Source organism: Macrobrachium rosenbergii, chromosome 40, assembly GCF_040412425.1.
Source record: "Macrobrachium rosenbergii isolate ZJJX-2024 chromosome 40, ASM4041242v1, whole genome shotgun sequence".
NCBI lineage: Eukaryota > Metazoa > Arthropoda > Malacostraca > Decapoda > Palaemonidae > Macrobrachium > Macrobrachium rosenbergii.
In genome coordinates, this window is record NC_089780.1 from 26,530,990 (window position 1) to 26,547,665 (window position 16,676).

At 39.1% G+C, this 16,676-nt stretch overlaps 1 protein-coding gene across 2 annotated transcripts in view; it reads right to left on the minus strand.

Moving 5' to 3' along the window:
• The window catches only part of RpI135 (RNA polymerase I subunit Rpl135), a 164,906-nt gene that overhangs the window by 120,235 nt on the left and 27,995 nt on the right, over nt 1-16,676 (minus strand). Inside the window, exons 4-6 of one of the 2 annotated variants that reach the window (XM_067083406.1) lie at nt 13,909-14,021; nt 13,626-13,743; nt 12,559-12,740 (exon numbers count right to left, since the gene is read on the minus strand). In XM_067083406.1, coding sequence (XP_066939507.1) covers nt 12,559-12,740; nt 13,626-13,743; nt 13,909-14,021 — 413 coding nt within the window. Of the gene's footprint in view, nt 1-12,558; nt 12,741-13,625; nt 13,744-13,908; nt 14,022-16,676 lie in introns of those variants that run through there. The other variant, XM_067083407.1, reaches the window with a different exon arrangement.

A 16,676-nucleotide genomic window follows, 5' to 3' on the forward strand; every position in this document is an offset into this window, starting at 1 on the left:
TCATGTACAGTACATAGTAACCAACAATCTTTCAAAATACCCATTCCACTAAGAGATGACTGCATTTCTGAAGAAAACATTTCTATATTTGCACATCTTATTTGATAATCCATTTTGTTTCAATATGTTTCAAAACAAACCAATTTCCTATAAAATAGCCTACAATTGTGGGCTTCATGAGTACTAGACCCTCCAGAATTAATTTACAATAACATTGTTTATTGGTTAGCCTCCACCTCATAGATCACTAACAGTTCTCAACAGCCAACAACCTCGCTTTTCAAGTGCCTAGCCTGTTGTAATAAGGATTTCCAATTTCCACGATTTTCTGATTGATCTTTTGGCCAAAACTGATAACAGTGATTAAGTATGTTTTTTGTCTAAACACAAAAGCATCTATTACTTTTAATTCATTGCCTTCTTCACTTAAGTAAAAAAATTTCCAAGAGTTTTTCCATCACTGGCTGAATGGGGTTTCAAAGTCTTTTCTCCATCATCCTCAATGGTATTTAAGTGTAATAAATACTTTTCTAATGGTAACTAACACAATACTTCCTATCATCAAGTGTCTAGGGTATCTAGGGTAATGAGTAATGAGAGTTGCACTAGTTAAGAACAATACCCAAGTTATTATTTAAAAATTAGTTTTATATACTTCTCTTCTAACATTATTACAACATATCATCATCAGATGTTTTAATGTCACCTTTTCCTTTTAAGGGGTTAGATACGAAATGAGATCTTTAACAGCAATTATGCTGATGAAACATTTCCAGTTCTTTTATACTGCAGTTGCATTGCAATACAAAAGATCCCAAGCCTGACAGTCTTTTGTTCACAAGTGAAGAAGAGCACTCTCTTGCAACATCAGCACCACCTGAACACTGGCATCCATTCACCAACCACCCCATATTTCATGAGTCTGGCAAACTGGTAAAAGATCTGTTGAGTGTTCCCTAGCATGTTCTCCAGTTAAATATGTCAGTTTGTTAATAACAATTCTACTATACGCCAGCTTTTTGAACTTCTTTCTTTACTTACTAAGTATATACAGTAGGAAATTAGTGTAAATTATGAATACTGTACTGCTTGCCAGTTACCACTGTAATTATGCATTTTACTTATCCTGTACTGCATATCTGAATTGTGTCAGTGTTGCAAATATTCAAGGAATGTTCAACGTTTTCAGCTTTTTATATATATATTCATACTTAATGTTTTAGAGTACTTTTACATTCTTATTTCCTGCCTTAATTACTTAACTACTGCTCTGGTAGTTAACAAGCCCGGGCAGGTTTTTATTTTGGTATCAAGCAAAGGATAAGTAAGTAGCCAGTCTTACTGCTTTTCAACATTTTTAGCATTTTGATATTTTCACTGCGTATTTCACCTCTTTTGTGTATCTCTTACACTGGCTTGCTATCTTTATTTGGTATTCTGCTTTTGGTTCTTTGCTTATCTAATTTATATTTGGTTTCATTAACACTGGGTAGGTTCGCTGTCTTTTTCTCTTTGGATTAATGCAATTCATTTCATGCAATTTTGCTTCTATTACTGGTATATCAACTACTACAAATGCTTCCTTGATCATTTTTACCTATCAGTTACCTGTCTTAGCCTTTGGTGTAAGTGGCTCCTAGTGTTGCAGTTACTGTACAATGAGTTACAAAGACAGAGGTGCCTCAAAGATATACTAGTTCATTTGAGGAGACACCTTAAAAAATAATGAATCATAAATAAATCATACGAGCATGGCAATTACTTTATCATATCTATTCTTGAACTGGCTAGTAGTGGTACTATTCACAACGTCAGCTGGTAGTTTATGACTGGCTGAGCACAGAATGGGGCTTGTGTATGTAACCTGAAGTATTGGAAAAGTAGAGGAAAAAACCTTGATAAGAAATTATACATAAGGCTTGTGTGAAAGCTTGAAGCTTGCGTTGGGGCAAAATTACAGTTGGTATACATTTAACAAAGGATATATAATACTCCAGGATAAGTAGCACCCCCTAGTTTCAGAAGTTCTAATGAGTCAACAATTAAACTACTGCTTTATCAGACTACTACTACTACCAAATAAAACCAACACATGTGAGAGCTCCAGACTTTCCTTGAGGTACTTACAACCCAAAACAGGTTCAAAATGCAAAATATTGGAAAAGCCTACAATCAGTGAAAACTGGACATATTGCCACAATCCAAGCAGTGAAAGAACCCTTTATACATCTGGAACTGAAGACCCCTTCCTAGGAGAACAAGCAGTTTCCAAAACTACCAGATTTTAGCCTGTTCAAAAGTCTAAATTCTCTTAAACCAATGGGCAAGCATACTACATAAAGCTGGGTGTTTACTTAACAGCAGCTATATGGGACGATTAGGTTTATACCTTCAGCAATAAATTCTGTTTGTGCCGCAGCATCAGGACTCATGACTCAGAATCCTTAAGTCTTGAACAGTTGCCAACTGAAATCCCCTTATCAGACAACCAAACATAGGTGTTGGTGGTTTTCCACTGTAAGTGAAGAGACAGGAATCAGATGCTTATACCTAGTGATGATCCTCGGCCCTCAGTGGTCAGGAGTTGTGTTAAAGTTGATGATCTCTTCTTAGGAGACAAAAAGTTATCAAAGTCAAGTTCATCAGGTACACCAAATGATAAAGTAGCTATTCTACTGTGTGCTAGTAATCAATGCAGGTTTAATGAAACATCAAAGTCAAGTTCATCAGGTAAACCAAATGATGAAGTAGCTATTCTACTGTGTGCTAGTAATCAATGCAGGTTTAATGAAACAGACATAAAACTTCCTGACTCCAAACAGTGTACACTGAAGAGCAAGGCACCTCACCAAGGCATGGCTGAAGATCTAAGAAGAATGTTTACAAAAAATTTGTGCCCTTATGGATTCAGAAAGCCTGAAGTAGAGTCAAAATGACAAATTTATTCAAATAATTTGTATTTTTCAACACCAACAAACCAGAGGTCTTAACATTAGGACAAGCTTCTAGCGCCAGCTGGAATCCAGTAATCAGTAAAATTGTATATGCAAGGGACTAGTGGCATCTGTCCTTAGTCACGGGTCATGTGGGACCACCCACAACCAAGCAGTGTTCCGTCACTTCATCAGTTATTCATCCAACCCAGGTTAAGCTGTCAGAGGGGTGTTAGAGGTGGGCCTTAAATGTTAAGACCTCAGGCTTGTTAGTTATCAAAAATACAAATTAATTTAATAAATTTGTCATCTGTTCATATACGAAACAAACCCTCAGTCATAACATGAGGATAGACTTACTGTTGGTGGGAGGTAGGTAAAATGACCAAATGGAGGTTTGCCACACCCAGACATTCTTCTGAATAAGCAAATTCTAAGGAACATGACCTTTATTTCTGAACCTCAGATATATGTATATCTTGGGATCAGGCTTCCAGGTTTCAATACAATGTCACAGTTCATTGCATATGCAGAAGACAAGAAGCTATCTGTTCTTATAACAAACCAACACAGCCACTTATGTAGGTTTGTTGTTATTCCTCTCTCTCCTTGCCAAGGAACCTTACATTGGCGATTGCTTTGACAAAATATGGCCACTGCACTCACCTGAGTCATGTCAGTTCCAGCTCATGAAGGAACCCTCTTCTTACTGCCCACAGATAAAGAACAAGAAAGAAGAAAAGAAAAGAGACCAATCATCTGATTCATTTCACTTTCATACCATCATCTTAGACTACAGTAGATACAAACTGACCTGCCAGGGGCACTAGCTGAGCTACACCTGTTGAGCAGCCACCACCGGACCCAAGGAAAAAGTATCCAAGGACCTATGGGCAACGTCCTTCAAGTACAAGGAAGTGAAAGTGGTTCAGCAACGCCACACACCAGCTTTCAGAATTCTATAAACAGACATACAGGCAGTCGGTTTAGACGGTTAGCTACGACGTGCCCGAGGCAACGCTTATCAAATATATTCATCAGAAATTATTTCCCGGCTTACGACCATGTTGTTTGAGCAGCCGATCCGACGGAAGAAATATGGCCCCAAAACGGCAGAATAATCATAATTTGAAGGTTTTTTTGATGTAAAACTCAATAATAATGCAGTTTACATCGTTTTCAATGCACCCAGAGCATTAAAAGTAAGGTTTTCTTATGATTTTTGACGATTTTCGACGATTTTCCGGCTTAGCGATTTTCGGGTTCAAGAACGGAACTATGAAACCGGGACCGCCTGTGTTCTTCTTGAATGCCAATGAGGAGCTTAGAGCTCTAACATCATACGCTCTTGCCTGCGGGACATTGTCTGAAGCTCCTGATGCAGGTGAATAGGCATTCATGATCGTTTCTCACAGCCAAAACGAGATAGTATTCTTGGACACTTCTTTCTTGACCTGGCCTGTGCTAACAAAAAGTTTGCAACAACCCAGTCTGAGATGTCGCGTCCTTTTCAGATAGGCATACAGCGCCCTGACAGGGCACAATATTTTGTCAGGGTCATTGTCAACAAAGTCTCCCAAAGAAGGTATGGAAAAGGAGACAAATCTTTCACCGTGGACTAAAGGATTTTGAGTCTTAGCAACAAATTCTGGAATAAATTTAAAGCTGAAGACTTTCAACCCCTGGTGTGTCTGACATAATAAGACAGACCATGGAATTTGCCTATCCTTTTTGCTGAAGCTAGGGCCAGCAAGAAAACCACCTTAAGGGTCAAGTTTCAATCTGTAGCCTGTCGCAACGGTTAACAGGGGGGCTCGATTACAACTGGTTAAAACCAAAGCCAATTCCCAACCAGGAGGTTTGAGTTCTCTAGGGGAACAAGACTGCTTGAAGCTCTAAATCAACATAGATATTTCCCAAGATGTAGATATAACTACATCTCTCATACGCAGAACTAGTGCTAGAGCAGCCCTATAGCCCTTCGTGGCAGACACAGAAAGATGTTTTTCTGTTCTGAGAAAGACTAGAAAATCAGCTGTTTGTTGAATAGAAGATCCGAGTGGAGAAGAACCCCATCTACAGCACAATCACAGTAGACAGACCATTTTCCCTGGTATATGGATGTTGAAGACTTCCTAATACATCCTGACATCTGAGATGCTGCTCCGCGAGAAAAACCTCTCACTCACAGGAGATACTTGATAGTCTCCACCTGTGAAGAGATAGGGACTGTACCGACTGATGGTACCTCTTCACATGAGGTTGACAAAGAAGACTGTGCCAGGAAGGTAACTCTCTTGGAACTTCTGACAGCAGAGACAGCAGGCCCAGGAACCATTCAGCCTGTGGCCACAGAGCAGCTACCAACGTCATCTTGAGATTCTGGGACCTCATTACTCTGTTCAGGACCTGGCGAATCAGACAAAACGCAGGGAGAGCACATATGTCCAAATTGTCCCAAGGATGTTGCAGAGCGTCCTCTGCCACTGCGGCCCTGTTTGGCACCACTAAACAATAGACTTCCAGTTTTGCATTGTAACTTGCGAGATCTATCACAGGTCTCCCCCACAAGAGAAACAGCCTGTCCACCACCTCCTGATGCAGAGACTACTCCATTCCCAGAATCTGTTCCCGACGGCTTAACTTGCCTGCTACCACATTCCTTTTTCCTGGTATGTATCTGGCCTTGATCTCCACTGAATTGTCTACAGCCCACTGATGTAGTTGGACCGTCAAAAAGCGAAGTTGTCCAGAAACTAGTGCCCCTGTCCTGCTTGTTTACATATGGCACTACTGTAGTGTTGTCCAACATCAAAACTACGGAATGGCCCATTACCCTCTCCTGAAACTCTGCAATGCTAAGAATGCTGTCTTCAGCTCCAACACATTTATGTGGAGTTGTTTGTCATATTCTCCCAAAATTAGAAGGTCCTCTATATGAGCACCCCAACCTTTGGCTGAAGCATCCAAGAATAACAGAGGATCTGGAGAGGGCACATGGAGAGACACTCCTACTGTCAAACTGTAGTCATCCAACCACCACAGCAGGTCTTTCCTCACCTCCAGAGACAGAGGAATTTTCACGTGAGGGTGATCCGTTGCTGGAGACCACATATGTAGACGTCCGTGAGGAACTAATTTCTCTACAGAAGTTAGTAGTCCCAGAGCTACTTGCCACTGCTTTGCTGGTTGTGTTTTCTTGGAGAGAAAGGACACAATCACATTCTTGCACTTCTCTATTCTCTGATTGCGTCTACATAATACCCAGATACAAAATCCTTGACTGGGGACCAGATTCGATTACTCCCAATTTACCACAACGCCTAGGATGACAAAATTGAAGCAGTCAATCTCTGTCCTTAAGTAACTTCCCCTGGGATTTTGCCAGTACCAGCCAGTTGTCCAGGTATCTTACCAGTCTGACCCCTTGGGCAGCCCATGTCGACATCAACGTGAACACTCTTGTGAACACTTGAGGAAGTTAAGTATACCATACTTTAACCAGACCACTGAGCTGATTAACAGCTCTCCTAGGGCTGGCCCGAAGGATTAGATTTATTTTACGTGGCTAAGAACCAATTGGTTAGATGTTGTCAGGCCAAAACAAAGCACCTGGAACTGAAACACCCGCTCTGCAAGACTGAACCAATGAAATTTCCGTGATGAGTGATGGATTGGGATCTGAAAGTGCGCATCCTTTAGATTTAGATCTATGGTCAGCTTAGAGTCTCCTTCTCTGACTGCTGCCAAGACCATCCTCAGAGACTTCATTTTGAAACTGGTCTTCCTGACAAAAATTTCAGTCCTGACAGGTCTATTACTGTCCTCCAACCGTCATTGGCCTTCGGTACTAGGAAGATCCAGCTGTAGACAGAAGGAAGCGTTACTTGCTCTACTGCTCCCTTCTCCATTTTCTTCACTTCTTGCAAAATGAGATGTTTCTGTGATCCCAGATTGTAAGAAAGGTGCGGTAGAGGGCACTCTGAATGAGGTGGAGTGAAGTCGAATGGAAGTAGATAACCTTTTCTCAGGACAGCTACTACCCACGGCTCTGCCCTGAATGTCTGCCACACAGCCCAATGGCTCGCCAGGCATCCCCCCAACTGGTAGCACTAAGTGGGGAGAGGAGCCCACTCTATCGTCTCATACCCCTGCCTCTTGCAGGTCGACTCTGAAAGGGCCACTATTGGGATAGTTTCTTCATTGATGGAGCATGTTGAGTAGGTTTAGGGGCAGGAGTAGATCTTACCAACTTCTCTTGCAGAGCCTATTGAGTCTGCCTCGCAACGTTAGACCGACTCACATTAGACTTACTAACAGCTTGGTGAACAAGCCTGTCGTTAGCACAGGTAGTGCTGGAGTTACAACAATTCGCCTTACGATAATTAGATTTTACGATGGGATTAGCATTTCATACTGATACCACAATATTTAAAAAATATTTTTAAATTTAGCGCAGGAAACAGCATACAATCAGGCAGCAAGAGAGGCCAAATTACAATAGACCAACTTCTTTCTCTCCATCTCTTTATCCCATCTTCTAGTTAAAAAAGTAACAGAGAATAATAAAAGTATTGTTAGTAATATTACACTCCTGGGTAAATGCGTATAGCCATAAACAACCGAACGAGAAACTGCTGTTTTTGCTAATAACCAAATTGGATAAGAACAGCTGTTTTGCTTGTATTTCAACCATCATATGGTAGTAAACAACTACCGCAGTTACGTTACACATGATGTTAAGTAGAATAAGACTGATATATTTTTACATCATACCCTTATTCGCTATGGAGAAAAGATCGGCAAGGAAATATACTGCTAAATTTAAGCTGCAAGTTGTTGCTGAACAAAGTTCAAGCTGCTAATGACTATAAATTATTGAGCATCGGCAACATGGATGAAACTCGACCATAAATAAAATTGGAGAGAAATGCATTTTAATCAAAACTAGTGGGCATGAAAGAACACATGTTGCTGCTGTTTTCACGCCAACAAAAGATAAATATGTAAAGCTCGTATTATGATAAAATCAAGTGAAAATAGCAAATGGAATCTTTGATTTTTTTCCACAAAAAAAAAACATGCCCCCAACTGCCACCATCATCTATTAACAAAAATAATAGTTAAGTTAATTTCACAATGAGGCGTATTTAAGTTATATTTTGACTTAAAAACACTTCGTATAATGGAAAGTAACCTTGTCCCATATAAATAAAGTATCCAGAGATTCATTTACGCTAACTAGACAAGAAAAACGCGCTGAACTGAGTTAAATACTGCGAAATAAACTTACCGCATAATTGATTTCCAAACCGAAACATTGACCGCAATTTATAATACAAAAGCAATATGAGAATACAGTACATACAATAGTATTGGATACAGTGAAGTACAGCATAACTTTTTAAAAGATCCATGGAAAAGGAATATTCGTTATGTTCATGTTTGTATAATACACTATTAATATGTGAATATAGAGTATGGTACAATGTAGCCTAGGCTACCGTATATGTATACGATATACTATAGAGTAGGCTAAGCTAATTCTTGTTTGTTGTTCAATTTCTCTTTGTATTGTATCATCATAAGTCAATCTGCATAAACCTACCAAATTAGCTGATATTAATAATTACTATACCATATATGTACAGAGTACACTTTATAGTGTAGGCCAGGCTACCATATATGTATAGATGGTGCTGAATACCCTCGTGTAGGCTAAGCTATATTCGAGATAGGTTTTTTCCAACAAATGCTGGGTCTTTTGAAACTTAAACCTATTGTAAGTAGGATAATACCTGTATCCGTATGACGTCTATTAACTTCTCCTTAGGTAACAACAATTGGGACTCCAAAATATCCCCATTCTGGAGTGACAACAGAGTCCACATCCACTGAGCGGCTTATTTTGGCTTGGGCTGCATCCCTTCTCATTAAAATAATGTTAGCCCATATGTTGGCACTCAGATTAGTTAAATATGAAATAGCTTTAGAACCAAATTGAAGCAATCTGATAAAAACTGTCTCACATACTGAACTACTTGCTGAATCCAAAGAGGCAATCTTAGCTACAGATGCCGTCTAGATGATAAAAGAGGCCGTCAACTCCAATGCAGTGGCTTCCTGACACGTAAGGGAAGGAGATTCCACTCTGATTTGATCCATCGTCAGACCTGGTCTCAAACGAACAACGTCTAGGTTGATCAGTCTACCCAACAGCGGAATAACAGGAGTCATATAATATCTCCTATGTCGAGACAGAGGAGGAGGGAGCAACTTGAACGACTATTCAACCGTAAACAGTTATCCTGCTCCGAAATCGGTGAGTTTACATGGCACAGGACTGACTCCGCGTGACTAGAGCACGGTAATTCAAAGGACATCTTAATATCTTTTTTAGGTCCTAAAAGTGCTTCAATTCCAGTAGAAGCAATCACTGAAGGAGTTTCAGTCCTCTTTGACAGATTATTAAACTGATGAATCAGATCTATAACCTCTGCCTAAGAGGAAAGAAACTCCTGACTTTCCACTCTTCCGCTTCATTAACCAAGTTGTCACCATAAGAGGAAGGCACCGGAATATCATGAATGCTCTCTCTCAAAGCTGAAGGACCCCTACCACACAACGCATATCCGTCTTCTCTTGGCCTAGTTGTGTCACATTGATGTCCAAGGAGCGACCACCGTTGAATCCTTTCTCTGCTCTTCGACTGTGAACCTAAACGTCCCCCGTTCCCTCACGTCCAACTGATCTTGTGACGAATTACGCCTGTATCCATCCATACTTCTACGGCCAACACGTATCAGGGGAGAACTAGGCACTTACCATGGAGATCTGGGCTTTGAACATCTGACCAACAGCCGAACAACAACTTCACTGTCCTGTGGTCTAGAAGATGAACATTCGCTGTCATCCAAACATGAGTCCTCTGCTTCCAGTAACCTAGCTCTCATGACTGGAGTGTTGTCATCTTTCCTCCTAGCTTTAAACGGCCGTACTGGAGACACAGGAACTCCACCGCAAATATTATTCATCCGTTGAGCCACCAAGGGCAACCTTCGGACATTATTTGAAGGCAATCCCGCTATGTCTATGCTCATTCCTCGGACTGGAACTGACAAAACTTTCAGTCCTACATAAGAAGGCTTCCTAGGCTGAACGGCTATGGAAGAACCATGACCACCAACCTCCAAGACAGAGCCCACGGCCGAATCTTGATTTTGCTTACACAAAGGTATCTAGCAGTCCCGGCTCGAAGAAGAAGAAAAATCCTTCTTTTCTTGGCACAAGGAGCAGCCACAGTGTCCCTGATCCTCCAACACCTAACTGGAGCACGCACAGGTACAACAGGTGAGTCCGACGAAGCCAATGACGATTCAGAAGAAGAAGACTTATGTCTTTTCTCCTTGCATGCCTTATTAAACTTCTCTTCTAACACTCTTAATTTCTCCATCACCACCACCATTCTCGCTAACGAATCCGTCAACACAGAATTCGACGTCATCCCAGAAGACGTAGTTGTTGTTGTCGGCATGGAAAGGGTAGGATTTGACGTCACCACAGTTGCCATGTTAGAAGGTGACGTCACTGATGGACCCAGTTGTGACATCACTACACCAAGTGAAACAGGTAAAGAGTCTGTTGGTACCACTGCAGGCAACACCAAGGGAATCCCAAAATGATGAGAAATTGGTACCATATGCGTCCCAGAGGATGTTGTCATACTTGACCCCATGTACTGGAGGCCTGGGGGAGAAGGGACACCCAAAGAATGAGGGACTGGAGGGTAGTGGGAAGCCATGTAGTGAGACAACAGGCCATCCAAGGTTGGTACCTCTGATAGACCTAGTGCAGACCACATGCCCGCCATCCTCTGAGCATCTGGAGTTGAAAAATAAGACAAAGAAGGTGTTGCGCCCACTTCCTCAAAGGGAAAGAAGAGGCATAATTAAGCATATAATTACCCGAAATCCCTCCAAATGCATCCCCCAGTGAATCTATGGACAAACAAGAAGGGTGCATGGGAAACTCTAACGAAGGGACAGCATCACAAGGAGACTGAACAAAAGAAATTGAAGACAAATCCCCTTCAACCCAAAATGGAGTCATCTCCTTCCTCTTGTGCTGACCTTTCCCATAAAACCTCTTCCATTGTTCCACTGACCAATCTTGACATATAGAACAAGGATTAGTTGCATTACATACATTCTCTCTGCATCTACAACACAATGGATAAGGATCTGTATTCACTGAAGTTAGGAAGCAGAAACAAGAAAAGCCACCAACACCCTGACATTTCCTTAGCTTCTTACGAGATCCAGGAGATATACTCGCAAGAGGGTTAAGAGGATCTATTATATCCAAGCACACATCCACAAACAGCAGAAATCCACACACTGAAACACAGAAAGAAAGCAAAAATGGGCAAACCAAACCGGCTTTAGAGAGGAAAGACAGAACAACATGTCCTCTCTCAAAGGCGGTAAAAGAGTAACTGACGAGTCACGGAGTACTGCTTGGGTGCAGGTGGTCCCACATTACTCGTGACTGAGGACAGATGCCACTGGTCCCTTGCATATACAATTTTATCGATTTTACCGGATTCCAGCTGGCACTACAAGTTTACGTTAATGTTAAGACAGAGGGTTTGTTTCATATATGAACAATGGTCAAATACCAATGCAGTTATATATGGCTCCACTAAGACTCAGCCTAAAGCCAAAATAAGCTAGTAAATGACATGCACAACTGGTCACAAGTGAGGCAAGAGCATGACCCTTCCCGTTTGAGACAACAGTTACACTGCACATCCAGTTGCTTGTGAGACTTAAAAGGTGTCATTGCAAGATGGTCAGTCTCAATTGCAAAAGAATATGCATCCTGTAAGATTGAAGGTGCCACACCTGGCAAGCATAGTAGGCATGAACTGATGTGGCAAAGCATATTTTTCAGAAGATTATTACTGTCACAGGCTCCTGCCATAAATGCTGTGTTACAGATGAATACAGCACATCTATTCACATTAGTGAGAAACACTGTCAGTGTTGTAAAGACTTCAATCCCAAAGTGAGGAGTAGCAAGGTCCCGGTCCTCAGAGGCCATAGAATGCTGTTCAACATGTTCTCCAAGATGATGCAGCTGGTCTGCTACACTGCCTATGGTATAGGAAATCGGATGACAACTTTTCATATTCCTAACAATATAATTCACCAGTAAGCTTTAGACAGACACCAGTAAAACCAACCTCCAAAAGATTGACAATAAAGAGATCCTGGTGACAGAAAGATTGATCAAACATTACAGCATTATCTCACCAATCTAACCTTGACAAAAAAACCTGTTGGCTACCAATGGCAACAGCAATGGTATACATATATGTATAAATATTATGCAAATAATGAATAGCAAAACAGTCAACAATACAACAACGTAGTACCAGTCCAGTGGCAATAATTAAATACTATAAACAAAGTAAAAAGGATAATTGGGCTTTGCAGACTACTAGTCAAATAGTCAAGAAACAAGTGTGAAATTACCTCAGTAGTACTCTCATTACTGTATACACATTACACAGGATATAAGCTAAATGAGAAAATAACAAAATCAATCAACAAAAAGCACTTACTCTTTGAAATATTTATCCGACTCCCTGCCTCTTATCAAGTGTAAGAAGATCTGGTGATCCGTAAAGTCCATCAAGGCTTTCAGCACCATGACAAGAGGTACAAAGTATCCTTGATTCCTTAACATAAACTGTAGCTTGGCCTCGCCAGTTTTAAGATAATGCAGTACATTCAAAACATGACTCTGTCAATATAGAGAAAATTGAGCTTCAAGTCCTGAATAAAAAATTAAAATACCATCCACAATGAAAACTAGATTATGAAAATTTTGATTAAAGAATATGCCAAAAAACCCACTTTCCTCTAGTTTTAATTTGTGCAAAAAAAAAAAATACATAATGGTGATACTATGTAGGTATTGCCATAATTTACAGGGAACTTTTGTTTTTCCTAGATATAAAACCAGAGTCTTATACATAAGAATAATCCAGATGCCATCTGGAAACAGTTGTAGAGGACTGGTGACAAGTTACTTGACTGATGGCAGCTAGATGAGTGGTGGGACACCACATTTCCCCATTCAGTAAGCCAGCACATTTTTCTTCGGCAACAGGGATTGTGTAGGGATGAGTGAAGTGGGATTATGAGAAGGGGCTCTGGGTTATATATCTAGGAAAAATACAAATTATCACGAAAATTCCATCTTTGTTCCTATGAGGATACAATATATTGCCTTTTATACAGAAGATTTAACTCTAAGGTGGGAAGATAATTTCATGGAGTTGACTGACACTTCCAAAAACTTCAGAAACTTATATGGTTGTGAACCTCTGCCCATAATTCTGTGATTATAGCAAAGACTGACCTTATATTGCTCTTTGTATGACTACTCAGTCACGGTGAAGAGAGACGAAGTTCTTCACTTTCAAATCTAAAGTGCTGAGTTACTGATAGGTGAGTTGACTGTGCTCTGCCATTCACCTACCTGCCAGCAAACCACTTTGTTACCATGTGTCAACAGCCATTTCTAGCCAAAGCTGGGAACTCTCCTACATAAAAGGTGAACGTTTGTACTCTCACAGGAAAAAACAACCTAAAAATAATTGTGCACCATGTTGAAATCTCTAACCTGATCAACAGCTTCACAGCGCATTAAAACACCCTTCTCAGTAATGCCTTCTAACTTCTTTTTCCAAGAGTCTCTGACCATTGCCATTGGATAATTACTCCGATTGGCAATCAGCATTCTGCAATAAAAGAATTCAAGTGTTCACTTAACTGCATAGACTGAAAGCTTAATATCAGCCAATATGATACCGATAACCTTAATTTAATTTTACAATACAATTCAACCTAATAAAAAATTATGCATACAATATATGATTTACAACCTGTGTAAAGAAATGACCAACCTCATTATCTTTGCAGCACCATTCACAATGAAATAACCTCCAGTTTCATTAACCAGTTCTCCCCGTTTAACTAACTCCTCTGGGGTAAGTCCATTAAGATGACAATTCTTTGACTGAAAGTAGAAAGATGTAATTCATTCCAAAACAAAGATCAACTAATACTGTATACCCTAAGATTAAGAAATAAATGTTTCATATTTACAAACTGTATGGCAAGAAACACTTCAAGTTGAAAAACTAACTCTTTTAACTTTTAAACGCCGAGCTTCTATTTACAAAAGTGTCTGCCGTATGCTGGCGGCGTTCGGGAGTTAGCACCAAAGGGGAAAAAAAGTTTTTTTCAGAAAATCACAGCACGCTTAGTTTTCAAGATTAAGAGTTCATTTTTGGCTCCTTTTTTTGTCATTGCCTGAAGTTTAATATGCAACCATCAGAAATGAAAAAAAATATCATTATCATATATAAATATTGAAATATATGACAGCACAAAAAATTTCATATATAATTGTATACAAATCGCACTGTGAGCAAAACGGTTAAAGCTAATGAGTTTTTTTTTCTTTGTATTGTACACTAAATTGCAATGATTTTGGTATATAACAAATTGTAAAACGATCAAAGCAACATAGAGAAAATATTATCACAAAATGATGCATGATTATGCTTAAGCGGGACGTAAAAAAGTTTTTCAAAATTCACCATAAATCGAGATATTGTGCTAGAGACTTCCCGTTTGTTGCAAAATGAAGGTAATTGATTTAATATTATTAAAATGTAAGTGTTTTAGCTTACAATTCCATTTTTCGACCATTTCGGTCGAGTTAAAGTTGACCGAAGGTCGAATTTTTTCTATTTATCGTGATTGATATGAAAATATTTCAAAACAGATAAAAGCTACATCCATGAGTTATTTTTTGTTGTACTCTACATGAAATTGCACACATTTTCATATATAAAACTTTATGTAACGACTAATATAAAACGGTGCAAACATTACGACAAAGTGACGAAAGAATTTCTGAGATGTTCGGCAGAGTTACCGCGCGGACGTAAGGAAAAAGTTTTTTTCAAAAATTCACCATAAATCGAAATATTGTGCTAGAGACTTCCATTTTGTTGCAAAATGAAGGTAAATGATTGAATATTACTAGAAAGTAAGTGTTTTAGCCTACAATTGCGTTTTTCGACCATTTCGGTTGAGTCAAACTTGACGGAAGGTTGAAATTTTGGTACATATGAAAATATTTCAAAACTGATAAAAGCTACAACCATGATTTATTTTTTGTTGTATTCTACATGAAATTGCGCACATTTTCATATATAAAACTTTATGTAACGACTAATATAAAACGGTGCAAACATTACGACAAAGTGACGAAAGAATTTCTGAGATGTTTGGCGAGTTACATGTATGACGTAAGGAAAAAGTTTTTTTCAAAAATTCACCATAAATCGAAATATTGTGCTAGAGACTTCCAATTTGTTGCAAAATGAAGGTAAATGATTGAATATTACTAAATTGTAAGTTTTAGCTTACAATTGTGTTTTTCGACCATTTCGGTTGAGTCAAAGTTGACTGAAGGTTGAAATTTTGGCACTTATTGTGACTTATATAAATAAAAATATTTCAAAATTGATAAAAGCTACAACCATGAGTTATTTTAGTTGTATTCTACATGAAATTGCACACATTTTCATATATGAAACTTTATGTAACGACTAATATAAAACTGTGCAAACATTACGACAAAGTGACAAAAGAATTTCTGAGATGTTCGGCGAGTTACATACTTGCGGACATAAGAAAAAAGTTTTTTCAAAATTCACCATAAATTGAAATATTGTGCTAGAGACTTCCAATATGTTGCAAAATGAAGGTAAATGATTGAATATTACTAGAATGTAAGAGTTTTAGCTTACAATTGCGTTTTTCGACAATTTCGGTTGAGTCAAAGTTGACCAAAGGTTGAAATTTTGGCACTTATCGTGATTTACTGTATATGAAAATATTTCAAAACTTATATAAGCTACAACCATGGGTTGTTTTTTGTTGTATTTTACATGAAACTGCACACATTTACATATATATAACTTTATGTAACGGCTAATATAAAACGGTGCAAAAATTACGACAAAGTGACGAAAGAATTTCTGAAATTTTCGGCCGAGTTACCGCGCCGACGTAAGGAAAAAGTTTTTTTCAAAAATTCACCATAAACCGAAATATTGTGCTAGAGACTTCCAATTTGTTGCAAAATGAAGGTAAATGATTGAATATTAATAGAATGTAAGAGTTTTAGCTTACAATTGCGTTTTTCGACCATTTCGGTCGAGTCAAAGTTGACCGAAGGTTGAAATTTTTTGTAGTTGACGTACGGTACGTTCACTCGTCACCCGACAGACAATTTTAGTCGACTTACGATACGTCCAGTCGGCGTTTAAGGGTTAACATAAATAAACTTTTCATAGTCACCCAGTAGGGGATTCTTGCAAACAGTATGGTTTGCTGGTGCAACATGCAAGTAATTCATTGTGTAATTTTTAAAAAACCAAGTGATTTTTTTCAATACAAGCCCATTCCTTTAAAAAAAACCTATTTGTGTGATGGACACAAAACCAAGATGCATCAATCCATTTGTAGGAAAAAGAAAAAGATCAGGTGACTCAGATAGTTTAGTCCACGTACAAATAGTCCCTCAGGCCTCAAGCAGTCAATTGAATTATACTTTGTGTAATCTGAAACACCTGCAATTAGCCACGTGGTTGGA